This window comes from Mycteria americana, chromosome 9 (genome assembly GCF_035582795.1).
Source record: "Mycteria americana isolate JAX WOST 10 ecotype Jacksonville Zoo and Gardens chromosome 9, USCA_MyAme_1.0, whole genome shotgun sequence".
Taxonomy (NCBI): Eukaryota; Metazoa; Chordata; class Aves; order Ciconiiformes; family Ciconiidae; genus Mycteria; species Mycteria americana.
This window is the reverse complement of record NC_134373.1, coordinates 27,997,180-28,022,838: the sequence shown is the minus strand read 5'-3', so window position 1 is coordinate 28,022,838 and position 25,659 is coordinate 27,997,180. Positions and strand designations below refer to the sequence as shown.

The following is a 25,659-nucleotide window of genomic DNA, read 5'->3' as shown; positions in this document are numbered from 1 at the left end:
ATGGGAGGAGGTGTAGCTGTTTACAATGGGCTGAAGATGACCCAGGAGATAAGAGATCTCCTAGCTCCAAAAACCATTGCCATCTGTAAGCTTCCTGCTATGCCATCCTACTCTCATATACGGCAATTTATAAACAGTGGGTCCGATCCTGTGTTTGACTGAGATGTGCTGACACCACTTATTTGTGAGCAATGCAAGATCCAGGTAACCCACCCCACCTGCTCTAAGCAAGGGGTTTTGGGAGTTGGGGGAAGCAAATGGAGAGACGCAACATCCTCCCCACTAGCAATATTTAAGCATCACTCATGTGACCTGAAAACAACATCCCTTTTTTGCAGAGTGTTACCACTTCTGCAGGGACAATACAGTACTTGATAGTTGCTTTGCAAGCTCAATAAAGTGAAAAGGCCTTACAAGGATTTTTGTTGGGACAGTCATCTGGTTCAAACACAGCAAAAGACAACAACAACAACAACAACAGCAAAAAAACCCACAATAAATTAGGTATCAGCACAGCTAAATGCTCTAGAACAATTACTTGCAAGACAAAAAAAAAAAAAAAAAAAATCACAGCTCTGGTACTTAGAATCTTGTCTTTTTTAAAAAAAAAACAATAATCCACAGGTTTTGCATAAAAATAAACATTTTAAGCTGACAGCATTATGTTAATTGGATCAACCCGCTTTTTAATATATATATTTCTATGTATAGTTAAATGTATATTTTTCTATGAATATTCTTTAAAGGAGTAATGGGAGTCACAAATGCATAAAAATAGATATTTTGGGAAAAAAAGAGTAATAATAAAGACAACCCCAGTGAAAAAGGAAAAAAAAAAATCAAACAGGGCAGTATTCTAAAGCAATGGCTCACCATACTATAAGTTGCGGAGTCCAGTCCTTCTGTATTGTGAGCAGTTACTCCTAAATACTACTGGGTTTTGTAACAGTGATGTAAAATATAAATTCCTGCACATTTATTTAAAAAAAAAAAAAAATAAAAAAAGAAGGGATTTGGGTATATAGGACAGATTTTGATGCCTGTTACATTGCTGTAAATAACTAGCACAGATCATCTCCCAAGCTGAAAGCAGGAGGAACTCCAGCAATTCTTGCATTTATAAGAATATATTTTCTAATCAAAATCTGATCTGTCCCTCTGAACTAAAATTTAAAAAAAAAGAAAAAAAATAAATCCACTTTTGCCCTACAATTTTTTTTCTGTTGTCCTACAAATAATCAAAACAGATTGGAAAAGGTGGGTCAGCATTCCATGCATCTTTGACAAAAGCCAGCTCCTAACAGTTAGGAAGATTATTTCAGAGAGTGATCCTGTCCCTTTACAGCAGGAGGTAACCTCGCTGTTAAAAATCCCTTCAAGGCAAAAAGATCATTGGGGGGGAAGCCATAAAAAGTGATAATAGCCCGACCTGCTTGCCAGCTGCATCAGTATTCAAGTAAAGTTTAAAGTACCTTTGTGGAACTTTAGAGTCTTGGAGGGTCAGACTGGCTTATTTTAACAAGTGTAATATGCACTTTGAAACAGCCTTGTCATCTGCTTGTTTAAACTAAGAAACAAAACTCAAAAACAAGCAGGAGCAAAGGAAAGGTATAGGAAAGGTATCAGCATCAGTATTAGACTGCAGAGTATCTTCTTGACACTGACACTTTGATATTCTTGCCTTCCTTTCTAATGCATTAAAATATCATGAAGTCATGCAGCCATTTTAAATGAGTATTTCAAGAGTCCAGTTTTCATAGAGGTTAACTTGATCACCAGCACAGCACTGGAGAAAGCTGATCTAACAATATTTCACTTACAGAACTCTTCAAAGGAAAATAAGAAATACAATTCCACAAATAACAATGCCAATTAAAAACACAGAAAGCAAATTGTTTTTTCCTCAATGTTTTTTCTTAGACATTCTTTCAGAAAAAAATTTTCTTCCCTTATTTCTTTCTTTAAAAGCAAATTTTCTAACTAGCCAGATTTTAGAGCTATCTTCCATCTACATGAATCTAAGCTTTTCTGAAACTGCCTACAGGGTTTTGGGGGCAGAGAATTCCCTCTCCTAAATTTCAGAGCCATCTAAACGGCATCTGCTTGTTTTGTCTTGTTTCTCCTCCTGAATTTGTCCATTCCCCTTGGCATTTCACAGGCCAATACTACTGAGAGAATTTATGTGTCTGCATTTGAAAGAACTTTGGACTGAGCACAGCTTCACACATTTCATCTTCTCTATGCCCTTTCCATGTAGTTTCTTCTATCTTTACATGTACAAAATCACAGTTTGTGTAATATTGTTTTAAAGGAAGAAAACAAAATACACGCACGCACACACACATACATTGTATTGGTGAACACTATACACTAAATATTTTTTTCAACAGCATAACAGAAAGTTTGGCCTACTGTAGGTTGAACATGTAGGGAAGGCTGAATTTTTACGGTTGCCATGCAAGCCACCTTCAAGACAAAACAGATGAATCCACCCAAGAGCAAATGCAGCTTCTACTCTCAAGCCATTAGACAAATACTGCCTTTCCAGGGATCAGACTGACATCTCACCAATTCAGTCAATGCAGTATTTAGAGAACCACACTGAGTTGCTTCTGCATTAGTCCTCTGAATCCAAATACTGTTAAAACCAAAGGGGGAAGAGGGTATTTGACTTGCCTTATTATTAATAATATGTATATATTTTGATAACACTTTGAATTTCAATTTATTTCTGAAACCTTGCCCTTTGAGAAGAACACACCCTTTAAGTTGACTTTTTTCCAGGCTTCTGTTCCTTTAAAATTCTCTCTTCTTTTCATTTCGCTGTTCTTTTTCAATTATCTACCAGAAAACTTGCTTTCTTCCAGCAGAAATGTGGCTGGTGGGCTTGGGCTTTCACTGCACCCGCTCTGTGAAATTCTCTGGGAAAACCCCTCGGCATTGGTCAAGTTCCTTATGCTGGATCCAGTCAGACTCCTTCACACCCATCAGCCATCCTTCATCCTGCAGGAGAAGACAGAGATCAGATGCTGAGGGATAGGTGTGAGCAGGGATTTTTCTTACAGAGTGCAGGCCAAGGAGGTGTCAAGGCATTATCAAAGCCATGCTCATATTTGGCTTGGAGACAATCCAGGAAGAGAATGGGGGAAGAAGGAAAAAAATGCTATATCCCACCAGAGTCAGTACCAAAACTCCTATCTGACCCAGAGCGTCTAGAGACAGTGAAATTGTAAACAATTAGCAAGTGTAATAAAACATGTCATAATTTACACCCACGGAAGCAGGAGAAATTCTGCCACAGAAAGTCTCTAGAGCTACAGGATGGGAATCACCTACCTCACCTTTCACAATGTAAACATGAGGGGTCTAGCATTCTCCACAGTCATAAAAGAGACATGCACCTCCACAGTGCAATTCATCCCATTCATCTTGGACACAGGTCTTTGGAAAGGATGAATCATCGCCTGGAGGTGCTCATCCCCCACTCCAGTCAGGACACCTGGATGATTAGCATTTTAGAGAGGTGGTACAGGCAAAATGAGTCTTGTTTGCCATGCTGAAATTCTGGTCTACGTGAACTGGGAGCTGAGGACCTCAACCCATATTCCCAAAACCCAGAAATCTGTTGGGCTTGATGCAAGGTGAGGTTGGCAAAACTCCCAAACCTGTGCTACACATGATGTAAGACTCAAGGTGTGTCACAAGGGTCCTCCCTAGCCACCAAACCTATACATCTATAAACAGGGGTGAATTTTCACTGAGGCAAATGGAGTCCTGCCTGGTAGAACCTCCTCAGGAGGAGAACCAGACTTACCACCCTCTGCCTGCAGGGTGTCTAGCATCAAGATTTCTGCTCCATCCGAAGTACATGAGGGAGACAAGATATTCAAGGTGGGAAGGCTGCACTGCTTGCAGCGCAGGTATGCAACCACCCTATTCTCTGTGTGCCTTGGAGCTGCCACCATGGAAGCACCCCTTCAGCACGCAAATATACCTGTTTGCAGTGGGCAGCCTATGGGTTAAGACTGGAACATGAGGTAAGGGAGCTGCAAGGGGGACCGCTGCCTCCAAACTCAACAGCCTGCTCTGCATCCACTCCTCTGGGCAAAGCATGCACCAAGCTCATTTAGAGATATGTCATCACATTCAACTACCTAACTTGCCAGGGCAGAAGTGCTCAGGCAACCAGATGCTCTAAGCTGTGGGGAAACGGGACATGTGTGCGTATGGTTCACACAGTTGTTCTGAAGCTTCTGCATTCCTGGAACTGGCAGGAGTTGCCTGGGTATTTACCCAAGGCCAAGCAATGCCTCCCTTGAAACATGTTCTTTAAAAATGTACCTGCACAGTGCAGGAGTGATGCAGCCCTTGCCAGGGGTGATCCATGGGGCACATATTGGTTTCCACGGCCATTTTGCAGCTTCTGTCCTCTTGTCCTGTATGCTGCACATTTCTTGTGGCAGCAGCTCAGACCAGCCATTGTATCTGAGTTCCCTAGTCCCTGCAGGCTGCACTGGGTGCCTGTAGGCTCAGTTAGCCCTCGCTGCTGCCTTAGATTTGAGCATTCAGGGGATATCATGGGAATGGTATGAGACAGGAGCCCATCTGCAGCAGCCAGCTGCAGGGGCTGCAGAAGGACTGACATGCCATAAATCAGAAAGACAAATTACTAGGCAGAAGACGCTGGGCCAAAGCATCTGGAATGCAGCTTCCAGCTCACAGCACGGCAAGCACAAAAGCTCATCCATTTGCACATAGCGTCTGTGCCATACAGCATGCATCACTCCCACTACATCCTGCTACAAAGGGTCTCCTCAGCTATAGGGATTAGACACGAGGCCAATTTTGAACCACGTCACTTGAAGTGCCAGCTTAGAAGCGTTGCTGCCCTCAACCCTTTCTTCTCTCAAGAGAGATGAATCCAGGCCTGGCTGATGCACCCACAGACACCCAAGCTGCAAGATGGGGACATGGATCACAGACTATTATCCTAAGCTTCCTCCACTCACGTGCACAGTTCATGCACATGTTAACAGCCAACATTTTCTGGCTGGGTATGGTTGAGGTTAGGGAAATGAGCTGTAGCACAGGATACACTGTAGGAGGGTTAGAGGGCTTCAGTGCAGCTACAGCATCATGTTAGCAACACTCAGAGCTCACCCTCTGCAGTTTGGAGAGTCTCGAGTTCATGGCTGTTGCACCCACATCCAGCTAGAGCGCAAACATAGGGCATTGAAAAACTCTGCTCCACAAATGCCATCTCCTACCACAGAAGCTAGGGGACCTGCCACTCATTTCCCATCCAGAAAGCTTTCTGAGAAAGAAATGCTCACAAATGCTTGTGCAGGGCAGTCCCACTCAGTGAAGGGTCTTGTCTCCAGAAGGAATCTGCCTCTTCCCCATACAACCCTTCCCCCCAGAGCACCTAGCTCTGCAGGAACTGCCGGCACATTATAGATACCATTTCACAAGCAGCCACAAGATCTGCCTCCATAATTCACAAAGCCAACAGCTGAGCTACAAAGAGGATCCACATATTCTGTGGCCAGTGAACTACGTCACCTTCCCTTTACCCCTTGTGGAATCCAGATCTTGTATGGGCTTGGCCAAACCCAAAGAGCTGGTGACTACTGAATCAATTTGGAGAATTCCCTTCCTTTTCCAGACAAAAACCTGGAGACGTGAGCATGAATTTTATAAAATCACCACCTCCCTCAGCCAAACTAGTAAAACTGCTGCAGATTTTATCAGCTGGAAGCCCTCAAACACAACAAGTGAGGAGGATTTACTTAAGGCTTCTAGAAATAGCTCAGATTAAAGAAAAACATCACCAATTAAATTCAGGTTGGAGACAGACAGTAATACTGTTCTCTGGGGCTGAGCAACCTGCTCCAGCCTTTGGTTCTGCTGCCATCTCCTGACCAAACACTGTCTTTTGGAAATAGCCATTGCTATGCTGAAGTGCAAGACGGCACCCACGGCAAGCTGCTTTCTCACAGCTCCAGCATTTCTCAAAAGGGGAGAAAACATCATCATAAGCTGTGGGTCGCTCCTGCCAATGCCACAGTCTGCACTGCAGCGGTCACAGGGAATGTGCATCAAGTTTAGGAGCAGTGAGGAGGCAAAGTATAGGCTCTGTTGGGCTCCCTAATCAAGGAAGCCATTGTATTGGCTCAAATGCCCTCATAGGGACAGGAAGCCACAGCTATTTCACATGCTTTATGCAGGATAATGTCTCCACTTTCCAATCACAAGCAGAGTCCCCCCCTCTGTTGCAGGAAGCCAATCTCAAGCTCAAGGACAACCAGCTCTCCCGCCAGCTCCCAGCCACAAACTGATGGCTCTGCATCCAGCCAGCCAACTGTTAGTGGAGGAAGAAGCAGCTCTGGAAATCCCCTTGGCTCCTGTGGGCCCAGGCTCACACCCTGTCTTCCCCACTCACCTGCTCCTCAGGGTTCTCAAATGGAATCACAAGCACCACGTCCCCAGCCTTCAGCTGCAGCTCGTCGCTGTCGGTGGCCGTGTAATCATGCATGGCCTGGACCTATGGGGAGAGGAGAGGAGAGCTTGGGTGAGGTCAGCCTTCTCTCACCCTGCTCTGTAACAGATGACAAGGCTTTCCATTTCATTGATTCACTGGATGATTCAGGTTGGAAGGCACCTTTGGAGGCTATCTGATCCAACCTGCTGCTCGAGGCAGGGCAAGCTTGGATCACAAATGCCACATCTACAGAAATAACCACTTCCCTTAATCTACTGGCTACATGCTTGTTCATACAGCCTGGCATGCAGCTCGCCTTTGCCACAGGGGCATCCTGGTGAGTCTCATTCAACTTGTTACGCATCAGCACCTCCCTGTCCTTCCTTAGGAGGGTTGAATTCCCATGGTATGGGCCTAAAAACCTCACAGGGTAGAAAGCCTGTAATCACTCGAATGGTGCCCTGTATTCTTTTTGCAGCTGGACTGCGAGAGTATTAGAGATTATAGCCTCCCATTTCTGTCACAGCAGGCAGGGAGAGGAAACGTAGGGAAGAGTATCAGTTTGGATCTTTGAGTAATTGTATCCTGCCATGTTTTGGCATTCAGCAATTTGGCATTCTTTGGTATTCAGCCTAATTCCTATTAGAAAAGCGTTACAGCTTTTCTACTTCAAACCACAGCTCTCCACTTCAAGCACTATAGTCTATAAAGCTGCCTGTAACCAGTCTAAATGTGATGAGCCTCCTATTGTTCTTCAGGGTTTTGTCATTCTTCTGCTTTTGGTAGAACTCCCAGAAAAAAAAAAAATATGCATGGACATTGGTAATACAGAATAAAAGAATTCCTATAGCAGGAGACTGACATTTCTCACTTTCAGGGCATGATGCACTTGTGCTGTTTTGCTACCATATTCTATTATGCATGTTAAATTTGTGGCCTGTCCTCACCCAGAATCACACCTTCCTCCACACCTTCAAAAGAGGCTGCGAGTGATCTTTGGCATATTCAGAATACCCACCAGACTTCCCTGTCTAATCCTATATTTCTCCCTGTTCATCCTGGCTTTCTAATTTCCCCAAACACAAAGTCCTCTGTCCCTACTGGTGTTTCCAACTCTTCTTCATTTGCCACTTGCATCAAAGTTTAACCTTTCCAGTTTGGAGCACAACTTCTTATGCACTATCCAGAGTCTGTGACTGACACTACCACACCACCAGAGACAGAAATAACTGCAGCAGAGAGAAGGAGGGGTTTTGCTATATAGCACAGCCAGACGTTTAGACATCGATGCTCTTATACAGTCCTTTGAAGCATCTGGAACTGCATGAAGCTGGCTGCTGGAGAGGAAGGTGTATCTCTCCTTCAACTTCCTTTCTCCTTTTCAATGTGGCATAGCCCCTGGCCATGCTGAGCGAAAGTAGTTAATTCATTACAGAAAAAAAAAATCACCAGGAACTCGGTGCCCCACGACCACACACTCACCTTGAACAGAAATCCTGGGGGCATGTCAGCTCTTTCAGATGAAGCACCTCCTTCCACAGTGCCATTGACAGTAGCAGGGAAAGTTTCCACAACAACAGCAGGCAGAGAGCTCTGGTAGGCAGCAGCAGCCAGGGAAGGAAAAAAAGCCATTGAGAAAAGAGAATCCAAAATTGCAGCTCCGAGTCCACCCTGTCCATCCACATCCCAACCCTACCCATGGCTTGAGCAGATTTTCCCAGCACACCAGTCAGTGACAAAAACACCCCCAAAGGACAGCAGAGGCAGCAGTGAGAAGGCAGGAGAGGTGACCACTGCCTTCCTTTGCTTAAGGCTGCAGAAAGGCAGAGAGGATTTAGAGTTTTTCTGGGACCATAATGCCCAGCATTTCCCATTCGCTGTGGTCACAACACAGTTCTTGTAAAGCCCTTGTGGAACAGACAACTCAAATTTGACAGCCTATGGGAACCAAGCAGCCATGAGATGGGACCTACTCCAGCCCCTAAAAAGGTGGCACTGTCAGAAAAAAAAGAAGGAACCCTGGATATTCAGGGGACACAGGCAGAGCCCACAGGACAGGGTAGGTAAAGTCAACGGCAAGCAAGGAGGAATCCAGCAGACAACGCAAGCTTAGCACAGCATTGGCTGTGGGCTGGCTTCACAACATGGGTGAAGGGACAGTTCTTTTTGTGGATCTTCCAGCAGAGCTTCTCCCTAAGCATTACACAGATAAAATGCAACAGCTAAGTCTGGCCTCTGAACAAGAGGATTGTAACTGCTGGGGTGGCAGGGCTGTGTTTTTCCAAGCAGCCACACATTTATTTTCACAGCCCAGCCTCCCATATCTGCTGTAGCACAAAGGGATGTGATGGAGAAAAGGGACTGCTGTCCCTCAAGGTGCTTACCGATCCTGAATCAGCTTCAGTTTTAGATGCTTCAGCTCCAGCTGCTGCTTCTGATCCACCTGCTTCAGCTCCTGCATGGGCTGCTTCTGCAGGCTGCAATACAAAAGTCATCCAGGTGGAGAGTTATGCTCATTACAGCTACGTGTGTGTACAAAAGTGCAGCTCAGTCTGTTCAAGTGCTCTGTGCTGTTGACTGCTGCCATCTGCTGACAAATAGGTGAGAAACCTCAGGGTCTTGCTAGGTTTCTGTCTCCCTCTTTCTCTGCAACCCAGTGAAATCACAGTAAAGCCTGCATTCCCTCACTCCAGCCACGCAGCAGGCAATACTCCAGAGGAAATCAATGAAATGCCAAAAATCCTGTACACCTCTTTCTTTTCACGATCTAAATCGCAGACCTACTTTACACATGCACAGTGCCTATTATTACATACAGATTGCCCACTTGTATGTGAATACAAGTCTGCTTGCGTGCCAAGGGACAAGGACCTTTCAATAGGCTACTTCCAAGGATCAACAATCAAGGAATATTTAAGCTTTTGCGTACTCCCAGAAGAGCATGGTAATAATGTGTCCAGATATGGAACTTAGTCTGGACACGGCATCTACATGACATTAGCACTGAATCAAACTGAACTGAAAACTGTGCTAACTTTCACCCAATTTGATTTTGGACGGGCCCAGAGAGTCATGAATTTGGATGCTGTTGTGAATATTGTATTAGTAAGAATTTGCTATGAATATTCCACATGGTATGTGTACACATTTGTGCTGGTGGAGAGGAGAGTTTCTAATGCACAAAAGCTGTCACCACCATGGAGAAATATTCAGCATCACTTACAAATCACTGCCTGGCAGAGACTGTTCTAGGAAGCCTGGGGACAGGGGTTTCTGTACACAACAAAAGACCAACCAAACACCTCTGATACACTTCCAGTGGCTCAAGTTTTTATTCTCCCTTGCCTGAAGTCAGGCTAACTCTGTTTTAACACAAAATTAAAGATATTCATTTGCCCCTCCCAGAAACTGCAGCAACGCAGAAAGTAAGTTGGATCTGATAGCATCAATGCTGCAGATCAGCCCCTTGGGAGACTGACCAGGGAAGAATCTCAGGGGTCTAATTTGCAGCCCAAGTGTCTTCACGGCCAGTCTATATCCATCTGTTCTATATACCAGATATCACACGCACCTCTGCAAAATCTAACCAGATATCCACTTTATACTTGCACAATAGAGATTGCTATACAGACGTTTCCCATTGAATGTGAAACAAAAACATGTGAATAAACCAGCTTTAGCATGCCTACATGCCTCATACATTTAGTAAACACATGTACCCCTGAATACAACCACGTTCAAAACAAGGCATTGTCCAGATTTCTTAATGTTGCAATTCTCATAGTCCCAACCCTGCAAAAGCCTAGTGTAAAGCAACAACCATGGTAACCCTTAACTCTACACCCATCTGGCTACTAGCCATGCACTGGTCCAAGTAATTTTCTCTACAAGTTTTTTGCTCAAATCCAAGTAATTTGCTCAACTCTACACCCATCTGGCTACTAGCAATGCTCCAAGTAATTTTCTAATAACAGCAGCAATAATGAAGAAATAAATCCTTAATTTAACAAAAAGCGATTACCTTTAGCTGCTCCAATGGTGCCATTTAACATATGCTTTCCTCTCCTATCACATCCTTCCTCATGTCTCCCCATCACCATGTCCACAGGCCTATATTGCCAGAGGATATTATAAACAGCAGAGGTGTTCCCATCCTGCAGAGGATTCCCACAGCAGCTCTGGTAGTGCTAAGGTAAATGTATGCATACGAAATGCTACAAAGGCTTCTCCTGTTCCATTAGATTCACTCCCAGGTTGCTTTTTATTTGGATTCAGTGAAACTGGGTCTGGGACAGATGCCAACCCAACTCTATCTGGTCAAGCATGGTTTTTATGTGGACAAGTAAAAAGGAGCTCAATGTGAGCTCCTTTATTAAAAGCATCTAATTTGTAAAAACAGTATTTAATAACCAGAGAAATTGAATCTAAATTAATACCCTGGATTTCAACAAAGGGCGTTTTCATGTCAGCTACTTATTTTTCTATTTTGTGTTCCTGTGGGCATCCCAAGGCCTATAAAAGCATTTACAGTCATGGAAAGATACTATAGAGAGAAGAGGAAGAATTGCTCACTGCTGTTGCCAGGTTTGAAAGCTTTGCTTATTCCAACAGCAGTATCATACACACCAAATGCAAGTTTCCTAGTCTGCAGAACTAAGCAAGTTCTGCTGCATCCAAGTTTCTATGCAGTTGTTAACCTCATGGCATGTGGGACTATGTAACCATGCAACAAGTCTCCTCTCATCAACAGCTAAGAACAACATTAGAGCAAAAATACTTCAGAAGACTTGAAGAGCAAGAGGAGGATTCCCCAGCTATAGGGAGCTCTGCTCTTTAACCATGTATGGTATGCCAAGGTGAGAACTGGCATGGTGAAAACATCTTGTCTAGTTGCATTCCCCAGTTGGTTAAATTGTCCTTTGGGTGAAATCAGTTTCCAGGATGGGAGAAATGGCCCAAAACACTTTTTACACGCCAGACTGTAAGCACAGCTCAATCAGATACAGTCATACCTCACCCCTGCCCATACACTTGAAAGGCACAAGATCTTTCCTTGCGAAAACACAGACTTCTTTTCTTTCTAAGACAGACTGACAACGCACATACAGGGGAATGACAGATGTTAAACACTGATGGCTGATAAAACACACAAGGGAAACATCTTTCTCGACATGACCCAAGCTCATGTGAAGGAGAACGCCGGCCACAGCGAGTCCTTGGGCCAGGCTCTCAGCAAGGGTTAAGTCATGTCCTCCCAAGTACTGACTCTAGGTGGTGATCTGGCCCTTGAGAATGGAAAGGTTGGCAGGACTCGATTCCCCAGCATAAGCCATGTACATGCGCTTATATCTACACCATGGGATATAGCCAGCTCAAGTAGCAGGCTTGAGTACCCAGACCAAGCATTTTCTGTCCACACTGCTGGCTGTTTGTCCAGAGGGGCTCAAAAGTAGTTGTGCTTGAAATATCTCCCAATGGGCTAATCCGCAGCAATCTGAGACCTTCCCAGGCCCGATATATCTAGAGGGCATAAATGAGGGTCTGGCTTTGGTTCAGATGCAGAGCACGTGTAGGGTCTCCCTTGTCAGCAAGCTCCAAAGCTGACGTTGAGGCAGATGCCAGGTAAGTCTTGGGCCTGCACTTAAGTTTCAGTGTAGACACAGGCTGAGCTATTTCACATCAGCCTTTCTGGCAGCAATGGTCAATGAACAGCAAACGCCACAGATAATTCCAAACGGGTATGTATACCCAATGGTACAGGCAGCAAGGACGAGGGGCAGCTGAGACATTTATGCATTGCACACAAGAGCAACAGGATGTACAGAGTTTAGGAAATACTGGGGAGAGGAGGGTGAGGATGATGCCGCAGAGGGATTAAGTTTGAGAATGTCACAGCATCATGCCAAAGGAAAGATGAGTGAGTTAGCAGGGAAAGGCAATGGGGTTGTGCACTGGTGGAGACATAAGTTTCAGAGTGCCAGACCTGACTTGCAAACATGTGGCTGCCCCTGGGGCTTCACAGAAGGTGCAAAAGTGTGTTCAGCAGCACATGGAGCAACTTTGGTTTGGGGTGTGCAGAAAGGAAAAGCAGCAAGGGAAAGGAGACAGGTATACACACAGAGATGGCACTGGCACATGCACAGTACATGAGAGATGAAAGCCGTCTGAAGTTCTTACCTCCCATAAATCCCAAGGTAAAGACTATGCATGTCAAAGAGCAACAAAAATAAAACATGTTTATACGTGATTATTTCAGTGAGTACAAACATTACAGATGCTGATCAGACTGAAGCAGACATACACATTCAACAGCACTTATCTCTGTGTGTTTTAAAAATATTTCTTTAGAACCTTAATTTATAAACCCCTCCCCACTGCATATTCAAATTTAAGTACCAAGGCATTTGAGTAAGGGTTTTTTCTACCTCTGGTATGAAGGGAAACAGCCAAGCCACATTCAGTTATCAGTGGCAGACCACATAGCCAGAAAAAAAAAACACTCTTGAGTTTGTGGTTCATCAGGATTAAATATGCTCCATATATCCACACCCAATAGAGTTAGTATGATTTCAGAACAAGACTTCAACTGCTGTCTTTGGATCAGTAGTGAAGTATCTTAACCTCTTTGCCATAGTGCCCACCCTATAGGAAATAAATTTGACTGCTTTGAAAACTAGGTGGTTTTCACTAGGTTTTGTACTGTGGTTACCATTAGAAAGTATTGATTTCAGACCCTTTCTTTTAATGACTTCTGAAGCTAATAATAAATACATTAGAACACCAAATATGCTGTTGCTGAGGAGTTTTGAAAAACCCACTCAGTGTAATATTTGTTGCTTGCTGGAAGGGTAACAAATAATTCCATTTTAAGTCAAATTTATACTTGTATCCTACACCAGCATACCCAATTATCCAAGTTATAACTGTTGGTTCAAGAAAAAAAATCTCAGTAAATAAATTTTAAAAAAGCTTATCCTGGCACGCAGCTTGTTCTGTCAGGCAAGCAGACATGAAATGCCAGTCTGCCAACTTAAATCCCAGAAAGTGGTAGCTTGCCATATTGGTGTGTATCAAACTATGATAATAACTAGTATTTTGCAGATACAGTATTTTAATTTAGAAGAATCAAATGCCTAATGTTTGATTTCTCTAATAAGAGAGGTCTTATCACTACAAAAATCTGTGTCATACAGGCCTACTTGACATGATGATACTGGAGAAATACTGTAAACATCCCAAATACGTTTATTACAAATTTTAATGGCAACCACAGGCGAAAAATAACCATTTCATACATATGAAATGGAAAGTCTCGACGAGGACAATAGCCAAATTCAGGATGCACTTCAAGGCCTCCAGCCATTTAGACATAAAATGAAGTGCAGTCCACCTGCCCCTGACAGTGGACAGGACCAGGTACAGGCCAGACCAGAATTAGGCATCTTCCTTTTCGATACTGCACTGTGCAGCACTATGCTCAGGGAGGAAGCTACTTCTTAACTATGAACAGAGGCTATGTTATACCCAGAAAAAGAGGGGTTTCACATCACTTGAATATCCATCTATGGCTTTGTTCACCTTAAGCAGCTGCAGATTATCAGAGTGTCTGTTTATTAAAAATCCCTTTGAGAGCAATTTATAGCAGGAGCACAGAACTGAGGCTGAATTCCCATCCACAGAGTAACAGCTTAAATCCATATAGCATACAGAGGGTGCTAATCTAGGGAGGGACATACATTAAGTTGAACGAGTTGTCAATCAGTAGATCATCAGAGCAAAGCACAAGCATCCCACAAACATCTAGTGCCAGACTGTGGCCAGGCTAATAGCTACCTGATTCTCACTGGACTTACACATCCAGCAGAGAAGACCAAGGTGCCCATCTGCAAGGCACAGGTCTGGACACCCAGCCCAGCCACCCACAGCTCAGGTCCACATTATCATTCATGTGGGTGCAGGTCACACCACAGTTGGCAACAAGTCAGTTATGAAGGGAGAAGGAATGGTGATATGAACCAACCTGGGAGGCGGGTGTGGGGGTCTTCCCCACAGTGGCATCTCGTTTAATGGGATCAAAATCCAGATCCAACAGGCTGGCTCCCTCCTGGAAGGGCCCAGGGGCATCAAACTTGGCAGCAGTGAGGAAGAAAAGCAGTACGAGCATTAGACACACACACGCACGCGCAGTATAGAGGGAGGGTATGTGATATCCAGGAGCTAAGGCTGCAAGCGCAGAAGGTATGGTGGCAACGCAAACACCTGATGTGACTCCTGACTGCTTGGTGCCTATAATGACGGGCAGTTCACATGGGTGCCACTGTAAACCAAACCTGAGCCTTTTCCACAGGACTCATTCATCCTCCCGTCTGGCCAAATGAGCTGACCTGGTGTAAGCACCTGACCTGCTGTGGTCAAAAGGATCACTGCCACTGACGACTCAGAAGGGCTTCCCTTCTATTTATATGTATTCCCCATAGCTCATCCAGCTGCCTTTGTACTGAAGGCCTAGGACAGACTCCCTCAGCCACATACAGAAGAGCTGCCATGCATAAAACTTATCTCAGGAACACAGATCCAGGCAGAAAACCACTCAAACTGCTGGAAGGCAAGTCTGAGAGACCTCGGAGCTAACTCCCAAAGCTCCTAATTCCCTCCTGCCTTCTGAGACAGAAACAGAATATGGCAGCTCACTCTAGCTAAGGGGTTTGAATCACTCCCCAATCCAAAAATGTTGTTTTCAATGGTTTCCATTTCTGGACATCCCAGAAGCATGCACACACGAGTCTTCTAACAAAGCATAAATTTGAGAGGCTTTGCTACCCTCTTTAAAGTCAGCAGAATAACTCCCTTTGACTGATTAACGCTCTAGCTAAAAACAACGATGGCACATTCACTGATTACCATTAATAAAACAGTCACTACAAAGGACATAAGTCATTAGTATTCAAAACTGAACTATCACTTTTGGTTTTTAGATTTAACCTAACCACTACAAGACAATCCTTTCTACTCAGCTTCAGAGGAAGCTGCTCTCTCCAGGAAGTCCAGGAAGATTTGCCCCTGTTTCCATCGACCTCACGGGCCCGACTCCTTCAGCTACCCTTCCAACAACACACACAGTGTGGCAGGTTGGTCTCCACAGTTTTATCATAGCCCCACAATGGAAAAACTCCTGGAAAGTAGCAAGAGACACCATTTAAAAGAAAATCCTCTGAATACAACCCACGCCACCATCATTTTCACCTCCTCTAGTTTTCTCTTACTCTAATTCTCTTATAGATTTTTCTCTCCCTTCTGAACATCTCTTTTTGAGATCCACAGGGATGAAGACAAGGAACCAAGCTCTGCCATCTCACAATAATAAACCCTCACCAGTATGCAAAAACCAACTGGCATTCTAGTACGCTCCTCCAGCACATCCAGGCCACCCATCAGAGAGGCTCCAACCCCAATCTTTACTTTTGTTTAGCAGTGAGACATCAAAGGCTCCAGTCATAGAATAATCTTACCTGCCATTCAAGACTTACATGCAAGGGCTAGCACCCCTTGCCTTTACCCAGATCTCCCACAAGACAGCTCACTGGAGCTAACACATCTGACAGGAATGGCCCTGGGCAACACACTTAACGCTAGTGACTGTTGAGTGCTTCAGTGAATATTGTTCTGGCAACCAGAGTCCTCTCTCAGAACTCCCATCTGATTGAAAGTCACAGCAGATCCCATCCTGGGTCAGAGCACTGATCAGGTGCAGAAGAGTACGTCTGACTAAGGACTGGCGTTCACATGGAAATACATGATACAAACCATAGGGCAGACAGTCCATTATGATACAGGAGAAGGAAGCACAGAAAATGATAGAGAGTTGCTCAGCTGCCTGTGGTCCTCGCCTTCCAACACTGCTGTCAAATCATCTCTTTGGTCTGCAAGCTTTATCTGTTGCAATGCAAAATCTGGCATGGACTTCCTTCCCTCCCCACTCCATCTCTGCTCCTCAGCAGCTGGGTGGAAGGTGGCAAGCCAGAGGCAATGGAGCAGCATGATGCAAGGAAAAGTTAGGGAATGAGTCACAGATGAGCACCGATAGAGATATTTTAGGGAAAAAAATAAATATATATATACACACACACGTGTATATATGTTAAAAAAAAGTAGATGCAGGTATCTCATGATACTGCCAGAAATCTGGTCAGGCTCCTACATACATAAGGACTGCCATTCTCCTAGATCCAACACAGAACTCCCCACCTGGGCATCCTCTCTTGCACTGATGTAAATCAAAGGGAAAGTGAAGAGGAAAATACATAATTTGAAAATGTTTTTCTTTTTTCAGGGCTTCAAAAGATGCTACATGACAAGAAAGAAATATTCTGATGCGAAGCACTGGCTGGTGAAGAGTGACAGACTGTGTCAGCGGACCTGAATTCACAGCAGGCACAGTCCTGCTCATCTAAACTGGAGGCACCTATTCTCTGCAAAGAAAACTTCATGCAATTCCTGTTGGCTTTTCCTGTGCAGGTGTGGGCTTTAAACCACCAAGCTCATATATGAAGGCATAGAGAACATAAAACTGCCTTCTGCCAGAAGTGGCACAGATACCAGGGTCAGCACTCAGGGATGTACAAGAGCAGAAAACACATGTTTCATCCACACCCAGGATCTGTGGGTCTGGAGAGAGCATATCATGGGATATGAGGGGAGCCATAATCCATGTGCATTGCTACTGAACAAATGCAGTGATTACTTTCTGGCATCTTCACCAGTTGTATTTCTCCTGTTTGAGAGCATTCATTCATAGAAGAAAGGGCAATGTGTTAGTCAAAGCTGCCTTCTAGCCACCTTCCCCTCTAAGTTAGCCTCCTATCTAACCCTTTGCCTTCTGAAGTCCAATGCTGAGCTTGCCTTCCTCCTTCACCTGACCAGGTTTCATGGCTTGACAGCTCCAAAGAGAGGAAAGGTCAAAAGGAAAAGTTCAGAGGCAGACAAATATAAGGGAGGGCATAGCAGCTAACCTGCGAAGGGGTTGTCACACTTATCTCAGGGACAAAATTGTCATCAAACAGACTGATGATGTTCTCCTGCTTGATCTCCTTGGAGGGGGTGACTTTTGGAGGCGGAGGCACCGGAGGCCCTTTCCTCAACTGCATGCAAGTGAGCACACAGCCACAGCACAGACGGCGACACCCAAAAAAACCAGAGACAAGAACCAGGTTAGCCACAAAAACTGAAGGTGGGGGAAATCACAACCACAGGCACAGAGCAGGGTCCAATCAACTCCATCTGAAGAGAGAGGGAGGGAGGGTGAAGGGCTGAACTGAAACAAAACAAAAAAACCCAACAACACGCCTCCAGAGAAGGTTTGGCATCATTAGTTACACTTCAGCTGTAGGCAAGTTTCCCTCTGCAGAGGAGAAGCGTAACACAATTAATATGCATTGACAGGACATGCATACATAATTAAAGCATGTGCAACCTTCAAAAGAACCACTGGGAAGGGAGCAGATCAATTACTGAGAACACAATTCAATAGACCAGGCCAGCACTGCCCTTTTGCCATACTTACCATATCTAAGGGAATGAGAGATCAGACTCAATTTGTCCTGTTATGGGTAGGTGACCATGAGGACAGACTCCGATCTGCCCAGTACTGGTTCCGTGGTGCACTGGTTATCAGTGTACCATAAGAAAGTTCTGAAGGAGCTCTTGATGGTGTCTTACCACTTCTCATCTTTAGGCAAGAACAATTCAAACTACTGAGAAGCCATGACTGCTGTGGGCCCAACTCTGCTCTCAGTTTCGCCAATGAGCATTGACACTAATGAAGTCATGTTTCCCAAATGGACATCCCAGAGAACGCATAACAAAGTCTGACCCTGTAACTCTAACCCATCCTAATACCCACCATCATGCTAGAAGGCTCAGCCTGACACTGCATCCACAACCCTGTGGCAAGCTGTGGTAGACCCTCCCTAGATCAACCCATCCACATTCTTTTCACATTTTCCTGTGCCTAAGGCTCAATTATCATTTCCAGATCAAATCAAACTTTGAGGAGCTGCTGCTGTGTTGGAACAAAGCAGCCATACAAGTTCCCAGCACCACAGCAATGCTCAGCAATGACAATGCTTTCCATTTACAGTGATGTTTTACAGTTACTTGATCTTCTCATTGTACCTAGGATCCCAAGGCAGCAAGACTCAAGAGACCTGACAATGGGCACCCAGTATATCAGTGTCAGGCACAGATCTTAAACATAGCAATCCCCTACTCCTAGTCCTGTGTTCACACTCCTCCAGCATATAACTGAGCTCTACAAGGCATTTATTCAGATCACTAAGGATACTCCCAGTTTTCTATTGGGTTAACCTACTTTAGAGAGTGTGAGTGAATATGCAAACACACATTTTCCACTGAATAGCTGGCTAGGGGAAGTAATGAAAATAGTGTGTTCACTTCCAACTTTTCACTGTTTGCAGAAGGTGGTGCGTCCATATTCCCTGAGAACAATACCTTCCTGAAAATCCCCTGCTTGCCAGTTGCAAGAAGGGACCAGAAATTTCAGGGAAAAGCTATTCTCAGAACAGAGCCACCATCTGCAAAAATGGGAGGCTCCTATTACAAACTCTAAAGTCAAAAAGATCCCAACTCTTCTGCTATTTATTTCCCTAAAATAGTCAGTCTCCTTCCCTCAAATGCATTAGTGTCTTAGAGACTACCACTTCCACAGTGTCCACCATTACCTCCAACAGCAGTCTAAAACCACATTTCAAAGACAACAGGATTGCATATTGATGTTGGGTTATACCTGGAAATTCATCAAGCATGAACAACTTTGCCACCTAAAATAAAACAAATCCTCTGAAATTGTCCTGGTGACTTGGATCCCACAGAGCTTTACCTGTCTAAATTCAACATAGTTGCACTGATTTCAAAAGTGTCATTACAGTGTTTCAGTGGTGTAACTGAGAGCAAAAGTCTGACCTTTGAAATTTCACAGACCCCTGAAGTCCTGTGTCAGCATCAAATTACTCAGTGCGGAGAGCTGATAGCAGTCGCTTCTTCCAAAAGACAAAAAGAAGCTGGTTTTGAGAATTAAAGGACAGTAAAAGAGCTATTTTTTTGGCATAGGGAACAGTTCAAAATTTAGTTAGTATTTATTTGGTCTCTCCTGTTTTGCTGTCTTTCTCTCCACAGCCTTTGCTTATGTTTGCATTAGTATTTCAGACAGGAAGAGGCCAGAGAATTGTACTTGCTTGTTGCTTTTTGCTCCATCCTCCCCCAGAGGATGAGGCCCCTAACCTCCCTAGGAGGACCCTAGAACAAATCACTTACCCATAGGTCAAAAGTAATGACATCTGTGAAGATTTCAGTATTAAAGTCGAGCACTGTTGAGAGTAGACACTCGTGTTTTCCAGCTGGCTGGCAAGCTGACACACAGTTTCTAGACTTTATCCATACAGACACCAGGCTCGGCTCTGGGTGTGAAACCCCTGTCCTTGCCTTCCCTCCCTCTGGAGCCAGCTCCATCTCTTAGCACCTAGTATGAATATGGAGTGAAGCTCTTGTTCTTCACTGTAGTGAGGCCTGGGAGAATGAAATAAACATAGATTGGGAAAGAGCTGCCAGGTGTGGCAGCATTAGCTGCAAATAACATTTCAGTCTTGCCTGTGGCCCATCTGAGGCTCCAGCCAGGGCTGCACTGGAATATTCTGCTTGCTCGAGAAGGGGTGCCTCCAGCCCCATTCCTGTGGGCAGGAAGGCAGCAAGTGAACAAGAAAGGACTTGCAGGCTGGCAAAAACAAGGCTTATGTGTGCTATTTAAAGGAAAGGGAAGAAGCCAAACTCAGCAAGACAAGTCCACAGGCAGGGTGAGTGATGTCTGCAGTGAATAGCTCAATAAATCTGTACGATTTCTTGTTCCAAATTTCAGTCAAGTTATGGCAATCTCTGAAAAAACAGGAAGGCAATTCTGGATGCACTATCCTCTCTCCCCCATACAAATACCCTACTCCAAGGTGGTGGCGAAGCCGCTCTAGGCTGTGCAATGCTTGAGCAGTGCAGAGACCCTGGAGAAGTCCTGAAAAGACACTGCCAGGCATCCACATATCTCACAAGGCTGGAAAAGACCCTTTTGCCAATGTACAAACATCCCCTTTTTGTCCCTAGATAATCCTGAAAATCAAAAATGCAGTGAAGGGAAAAATATTGTGAGAGGCTAACCAGAAACAGGAGATAGCCTACACCATAGGCCTGGATTTGGAATCACACTGGTATGTATGACAACAGCAAGAAAGTTCTGGGTTGCACCCGTCTCTTTTCAGAGGCAGTAAGTTTTCTCTTATCAGTTTGGCCACAACCCCTCTCAGCTTTAATTCTTCCTGGAAGACTCTTCCCTGGTGTCCCACTTACTGAAATGCAAGGATTGGCACCAGACATAAATTTTGCCTAGTTACTACTTTTCCCTACCAAGGTTTTCCCCAACTCGGCAATGGAGGGATGGGAAGAGGAAGTAAATGTTTTATTTTCCTTAAATCCTGAAGTAAAACGTATCATATGATATGCTGAGTAGCAGGAGCTACATCTGCTATTTTAAACATGCCGCTGGGTACCTCCTATGTAAGGAAAGGGCTAACAAAGGCCACATGGAAGGTATCAGACTCCATATAATGGACAGTCTTCTTCCTGGTACCCACCTAATTTCTTCATAGCATAAGAACATAATGCCTTTATTTTCAGCATAATATTTTATGTTGGGATTAAAGTAAAACATCATGCAAAGTACAGATATTCTCCTTATCAATATTAAACTTTTTTCTTTGAACCTCCCTCAGTTACAGAAGTTCTTGAGAAGAAACTGGACCATTGAATTCCACAGGTTAATTCAAATGTAAAGAACAAACTTCCTCGCCTAGCTACACCTCCATCCTCCCTGGATCTTCTTGGCCATCCTACCGGACAGCAAAATGTATTACTGGCCTTCCCCCTGTAGAGACATTCAGACACAGCTTAGTTCTTTCCTATATGATATAGACATGACCAATGAGCAACTTGCATTCTCAGGAACCTCTCAGGAACCAGTGAAGGAGAACAACTGTCATGTCATATTCTGTGTGCTCAGTTGCAGGAAGAGGTCCAAAAAAAGCAACTTATGGATGTCTTTGACTCACGGAGCTTGTGCCATCAGTGGTCATACTGCAGAGACATGGGTCAATGTCATGGGGACACTACCTGAGATGGTGACTTTGGGATGCTTGCCCCAGGCGCTTCCAAAGTGGACGGTTCCAGCTCATGGTTGACAGTCTTGGTCTCAGGGCTGGTGATGGGAGATCCATCTGGTGGAGGCGAGGGGCTTTTATTTGCTTTCGCTGGGGTGCTGTCACTGAAGGAAGTGGAGAGAGAAAGGGAGAGAGAGGGAAAGAGAAAGAGAGAGAAGAGAAGTCTGAGCCAGGCCTAGAAGGAGTTGTGCTAACCAGCACAGATCAGTGACCTCCATTATCTCTTTGCTCTGCTGCCCAGGCATGTGATGAAGACATTTGAAGCCTCTACAAGCTTCTGAGAAGCATCTTTGCTGAGTCACTTGCAGTCCAACACACTGCAGCAGCATTACTGTGCAGCAGGCTACTCGCTAAATTCCTGCTGCATGGGTATACTTTGCCTCAGACACAGAAAACCAAAAAACCAACCAGGCATCTTTAATTCTGCTAGATTCTAACATAAGTGCCTGACATTAAGTCATAGTCTTTTAATACTGGGGAAGCAGATGGGGGAAGGAGTTGCGTGCAGCTCATTTAGTTTGAAATTCTACAGATAAGGATTTTCCTGCGTGGTGGTGTACTGACACCTGCATGGGTTATGACTAATAGATTCGCAACATCTGTAATCGTAGAATATCATATTCCTCTATGTGGTACAAACTGGCTAAGCTGAAAGAGGGGCAAAGTAGCCAGAGGTTTCACAGATCATTCCAGACAGCACAGAAACAGTGAGATTCTGGCTACTAATAAAGATTTCTCCGTTACGGAAAGTCTCCCCAGCCTTGTTTTCAATGATTAACCCCTTCTGCCCTTGCCTTTCCAGTTGGTCCTTATTCCAGGACTGTTTCTGACACACACAGTCAAGAGGGATTCTTCAGGGAATTAAGATGCAAGGAGAATATGCCAATGGCATTTGTTGGTTCATAACTTGGACAGATTTGGACAGATTTTTCAAAGGAATGGCAAGAGGCATGCACCTTTCCCTGAGGGCATACCCTGGCTAAGTGTCAAGTCTGTGCTTCAAAGTATGGAATCATGAGAGATTTAGTAAAAAGTTGGTTACCAGAGAATTTCAACAGGGATAAAGGTAAAACCATTTTCCCAGCCTAATTCTCAGGAACAGCTGAATCATCTTGGCTGAAATTCAGCTCCTCAAAAAGCAACTAAACAATTTGTCTCAAGTCACGCAGAAGCACAGACACTGGTAGGGGACATTTTAGCAGAAGTGGTTACAGTTTGGCAAAACTATACAGAGCTGAAAACAGAATATTACAGAATATTGCAAAAGAGCTGTGCAACCTCATCTACAGGGACTGATTTTTGCCTCCACTTATAAAGTTGCAGATCTTGCAAAGTTAAAGGCCTTGGGAGAAGGCTGAACAGAACAGATACTTTCCTAGAACTTGAGACAATAAATGCTGGCATAGAGCCAGAACTAGAGCAATTCTGCAGGGACATCAAGTCGATTATTTCTTTGCTCTGTCCCAAGAGAGCCCAGAGCTCCAGACATGTACATCCACTCACACTTGGATGCCTGAGGTGTGGTGGTCATTGGCTAACATGCATGATGGCCTCATTCCTAAACACCCACAAGTAGGGGGACAGCAAGAGGAGGAAGGGACAGCAACGCATTTCAACAAACCTCCCCTTCCAAGCAAGCATCTCCCCCTGCTCAGCATTCCGGCTTTCAAGCTCCCCATCCCATTCCCTCTTCATTCACTTTGCCCTCACCCATTCCCCCCACTTTCTCCCCATATCCACACCCCACACGCACATTTCCCCACAAAGCGCTTGTTCTCAGGTCTGCATGCAGGTCGGATGTTTCTGATGACACTGATACCAGCAGCACACCAACATGATGCAACAAACCCAATGACGTTCTCTGCCAGCAGCTCTCAACCAGGGGCACACACGCCAAGGGAAAAAGAGGGAAAGGAAGAGGAAAAAGGGAAGAGGAGGGACTACAGAACATGTATGCCAACCCCTGCAGCTCTTCAGTTTGACTGGATATGCCTACAGTGTCCTTCCTCAGAGGTCCCCAGAAATCACTTCAAAACAGTGGGTTGTATGAAGGATTCTGCAAAATTGACAAGGCTGTGCTACAGATTAAAAGTAGTAATGGTTGGAGGGTGAAGGGAAGGAAGTCCTGCTCTAAATGAGAGTCACCAGGGAACAGCAGCACATGACAGAAAATGTCCTCTGATGCTAGAGCTCGGGAAAAAAATACATGTTACCTTCCCTAGATTCAAAAGCACTTTGGAGAAGATGGGGGACACACTGATCTACAGCTAGACTGCCAGGACTCCTCAAATGCCCAGACTACGCTGGGAATATTGGAACTACTGGCTATCACCTGACCTACCAACACAAGGGTAGACTTTTCCTTCTAGGGACCTGAAGAGGCCATTTCTCCCAGTGAGAAAGGAGTTCAGGCTTATTTTCTAAAGGCCATGAAACAGCTTTTTAGTGCCTTATTTCTGGTGCTTGGCAGTGACTTGGTTTGGAGATATATTGGTAAAAGGCTCCCATGTGAGAGGCAGCCCAGTTTCTTCTCCTCATCCTACAAGGACTGAGAGGGCCCTGCACTAAAGCCTTCATTAAGTCACTATTTACAGCTTGTTTGATGCGTTGGCTGATCCCCCTAGGAAAATGCCAGTGCTAATTTTGGCGGAGCCTTTTCCAGCCCCCCGAACGGCACCTTGCACTTGTTGCTTTGCACGCATTTAGCCAGTGCAATCAGTGTCAAGCGAGCTTGTCACCAGGATCCTCTGTCCTTCATGGGTCCCCAGGGAGCACACACTGCCCACACAGAGCAAAGTCCTGTCTCCAAACTGACTGCTTGCTCCAGGAAACACAGGGAAAAGCAAGAATGTGGGGACTGTCCCCACCGACCAAATGTGAGTACCACAGTAAAAGCAAGTCAAAACAAGGTCATTGCTCTCTTTTTCGTTCCCATGAGCAATTGGGAAGTGATGCCAAATCCAGGAATATCAGGCAGGGAAGGGAAGGGGGTGTCAACTTTCTTCTGCAAATAGACAGCTGGGAACAGGGTCTAATGCAGTTACTACAGCTGAAGGGAAAGCCAAAATCCCCCAGCCTCTTTTAGTGCTGCTGAGCTCCCAGACCCCTCATGGGGCTGCTGTTCTGGAAGAGCAGAATAACATCTGCAGATGGGGTTCCCATATGCTTGTAACAATCCTATGTTAGAGGATGAAACCTACTTTCCAACATGGTAAAAACAGACCAGTCACCTCCTGCCAAGTTCTCAAGTTAAAAAGAAAAAAAGGTTGGCATCACAGCTAAGGCTCAGACAGGGCCTTTTAGCCAAAAGTAATTTATTTTTTAGCACCAAAGCAGTCTGGAGAATTATTTAAAAAAAAAAAAAAAAAAAAAAGAAGGGCCAGGAGAAAGGAGAAAAAAGCACCTACATACCCAAACATTTGGTAGCACAAATGTAAGCTCTTGCTGCAGATCAAAAAGTGACCAAGTCCCAGACCCTCCTTCCCTGCACCAGGGGTTGCACAATTCTCTGTGACCCCAGCAGCTGCTCTGACAGCAGAAACCCCCAGCACAGTCCAGGTCAGACACTTTAACTGCTGGGCCAGTTGGACTTTATCAGGGCAGAGCAGGAGCACTTTGTGGTTAGAGCTCATCGAGATGAGACTTACTAGTTCTCCCTCTGCTGTAGCATCTGTCCGTTCTCAGTGACTAGAAATATTAGACCTCCTGCCTGGTGCAGGTACACTAGTCCAACCAAGGACCAGAGACAGACATCCAGAGAAGTACTCCTGTGAATCCTCCTTTTCCTACAGTAGGAAACCTCAACATAGTAACAACACAAGACATTCCTTCACTGCTTTTCATTTGAGGATATAAAAATCAAGATTTGCCCATCAGCTTACCTGATAAATACCATTCTCCACCCTC

The 25,659-nt window shown here is 44.7% G+C and overlaps 1 protein-coding gene across 16 annotated transcripts in view; it reads right to left on the bottom strand.

Moving 5' to 3' along the window:
- Nucleotides 1-604: 604 nt before the first annotated feature.
- Nucleotides 605-25,659, bottom strand: part of BIN1 (bridging integrator 1) — a 100,397-nt gene continuing 75,342 nt past the window's right edge. For 7 of the 16 annotated variants that reach the window (XM_075511240.1, XM_075511241.1, XM_075511243.1 and 4 more), the window contains 8 exons: nt 21,707-21,857; nt 17,491-17,619; nt 14,502-14,609; nt 12,659-12,682; nt 8,866-8,958; nt 7,964-8,074; nt 6,443-6,544; nt 605-3,003 (listed from right to left, as the gene is read on the bottom strand). In XM_075511240.1, coding sequence (XP_075367355.1) covers nt 2,896-3,003; nt 6,443-6,544; nt 7,964-8,074; nt 8,866-8,958; nt 12,659-12,682; nt 14,502-14,609; nt 17,491-17,619; nt 21,707-21,857 — 826 coding nt within the window. In that variant the 3' untranslated portion in view covers nt 605-2,895. The remainder of the gene's footprint in view (nt 3,004-6,442; nt 6,545-7,963; nt 8,075-8,865; nt 8,959-12,658; nt 12,683-14,501; nt 14,610-17,490; nt 17,620-21,706; nt 21,858-25,659) is intronic. The other 9 variants (XM_075511247.1, XM_075511249.1, XM_075511251.1 and 6 more) reach the window with 3 other exon arrangements.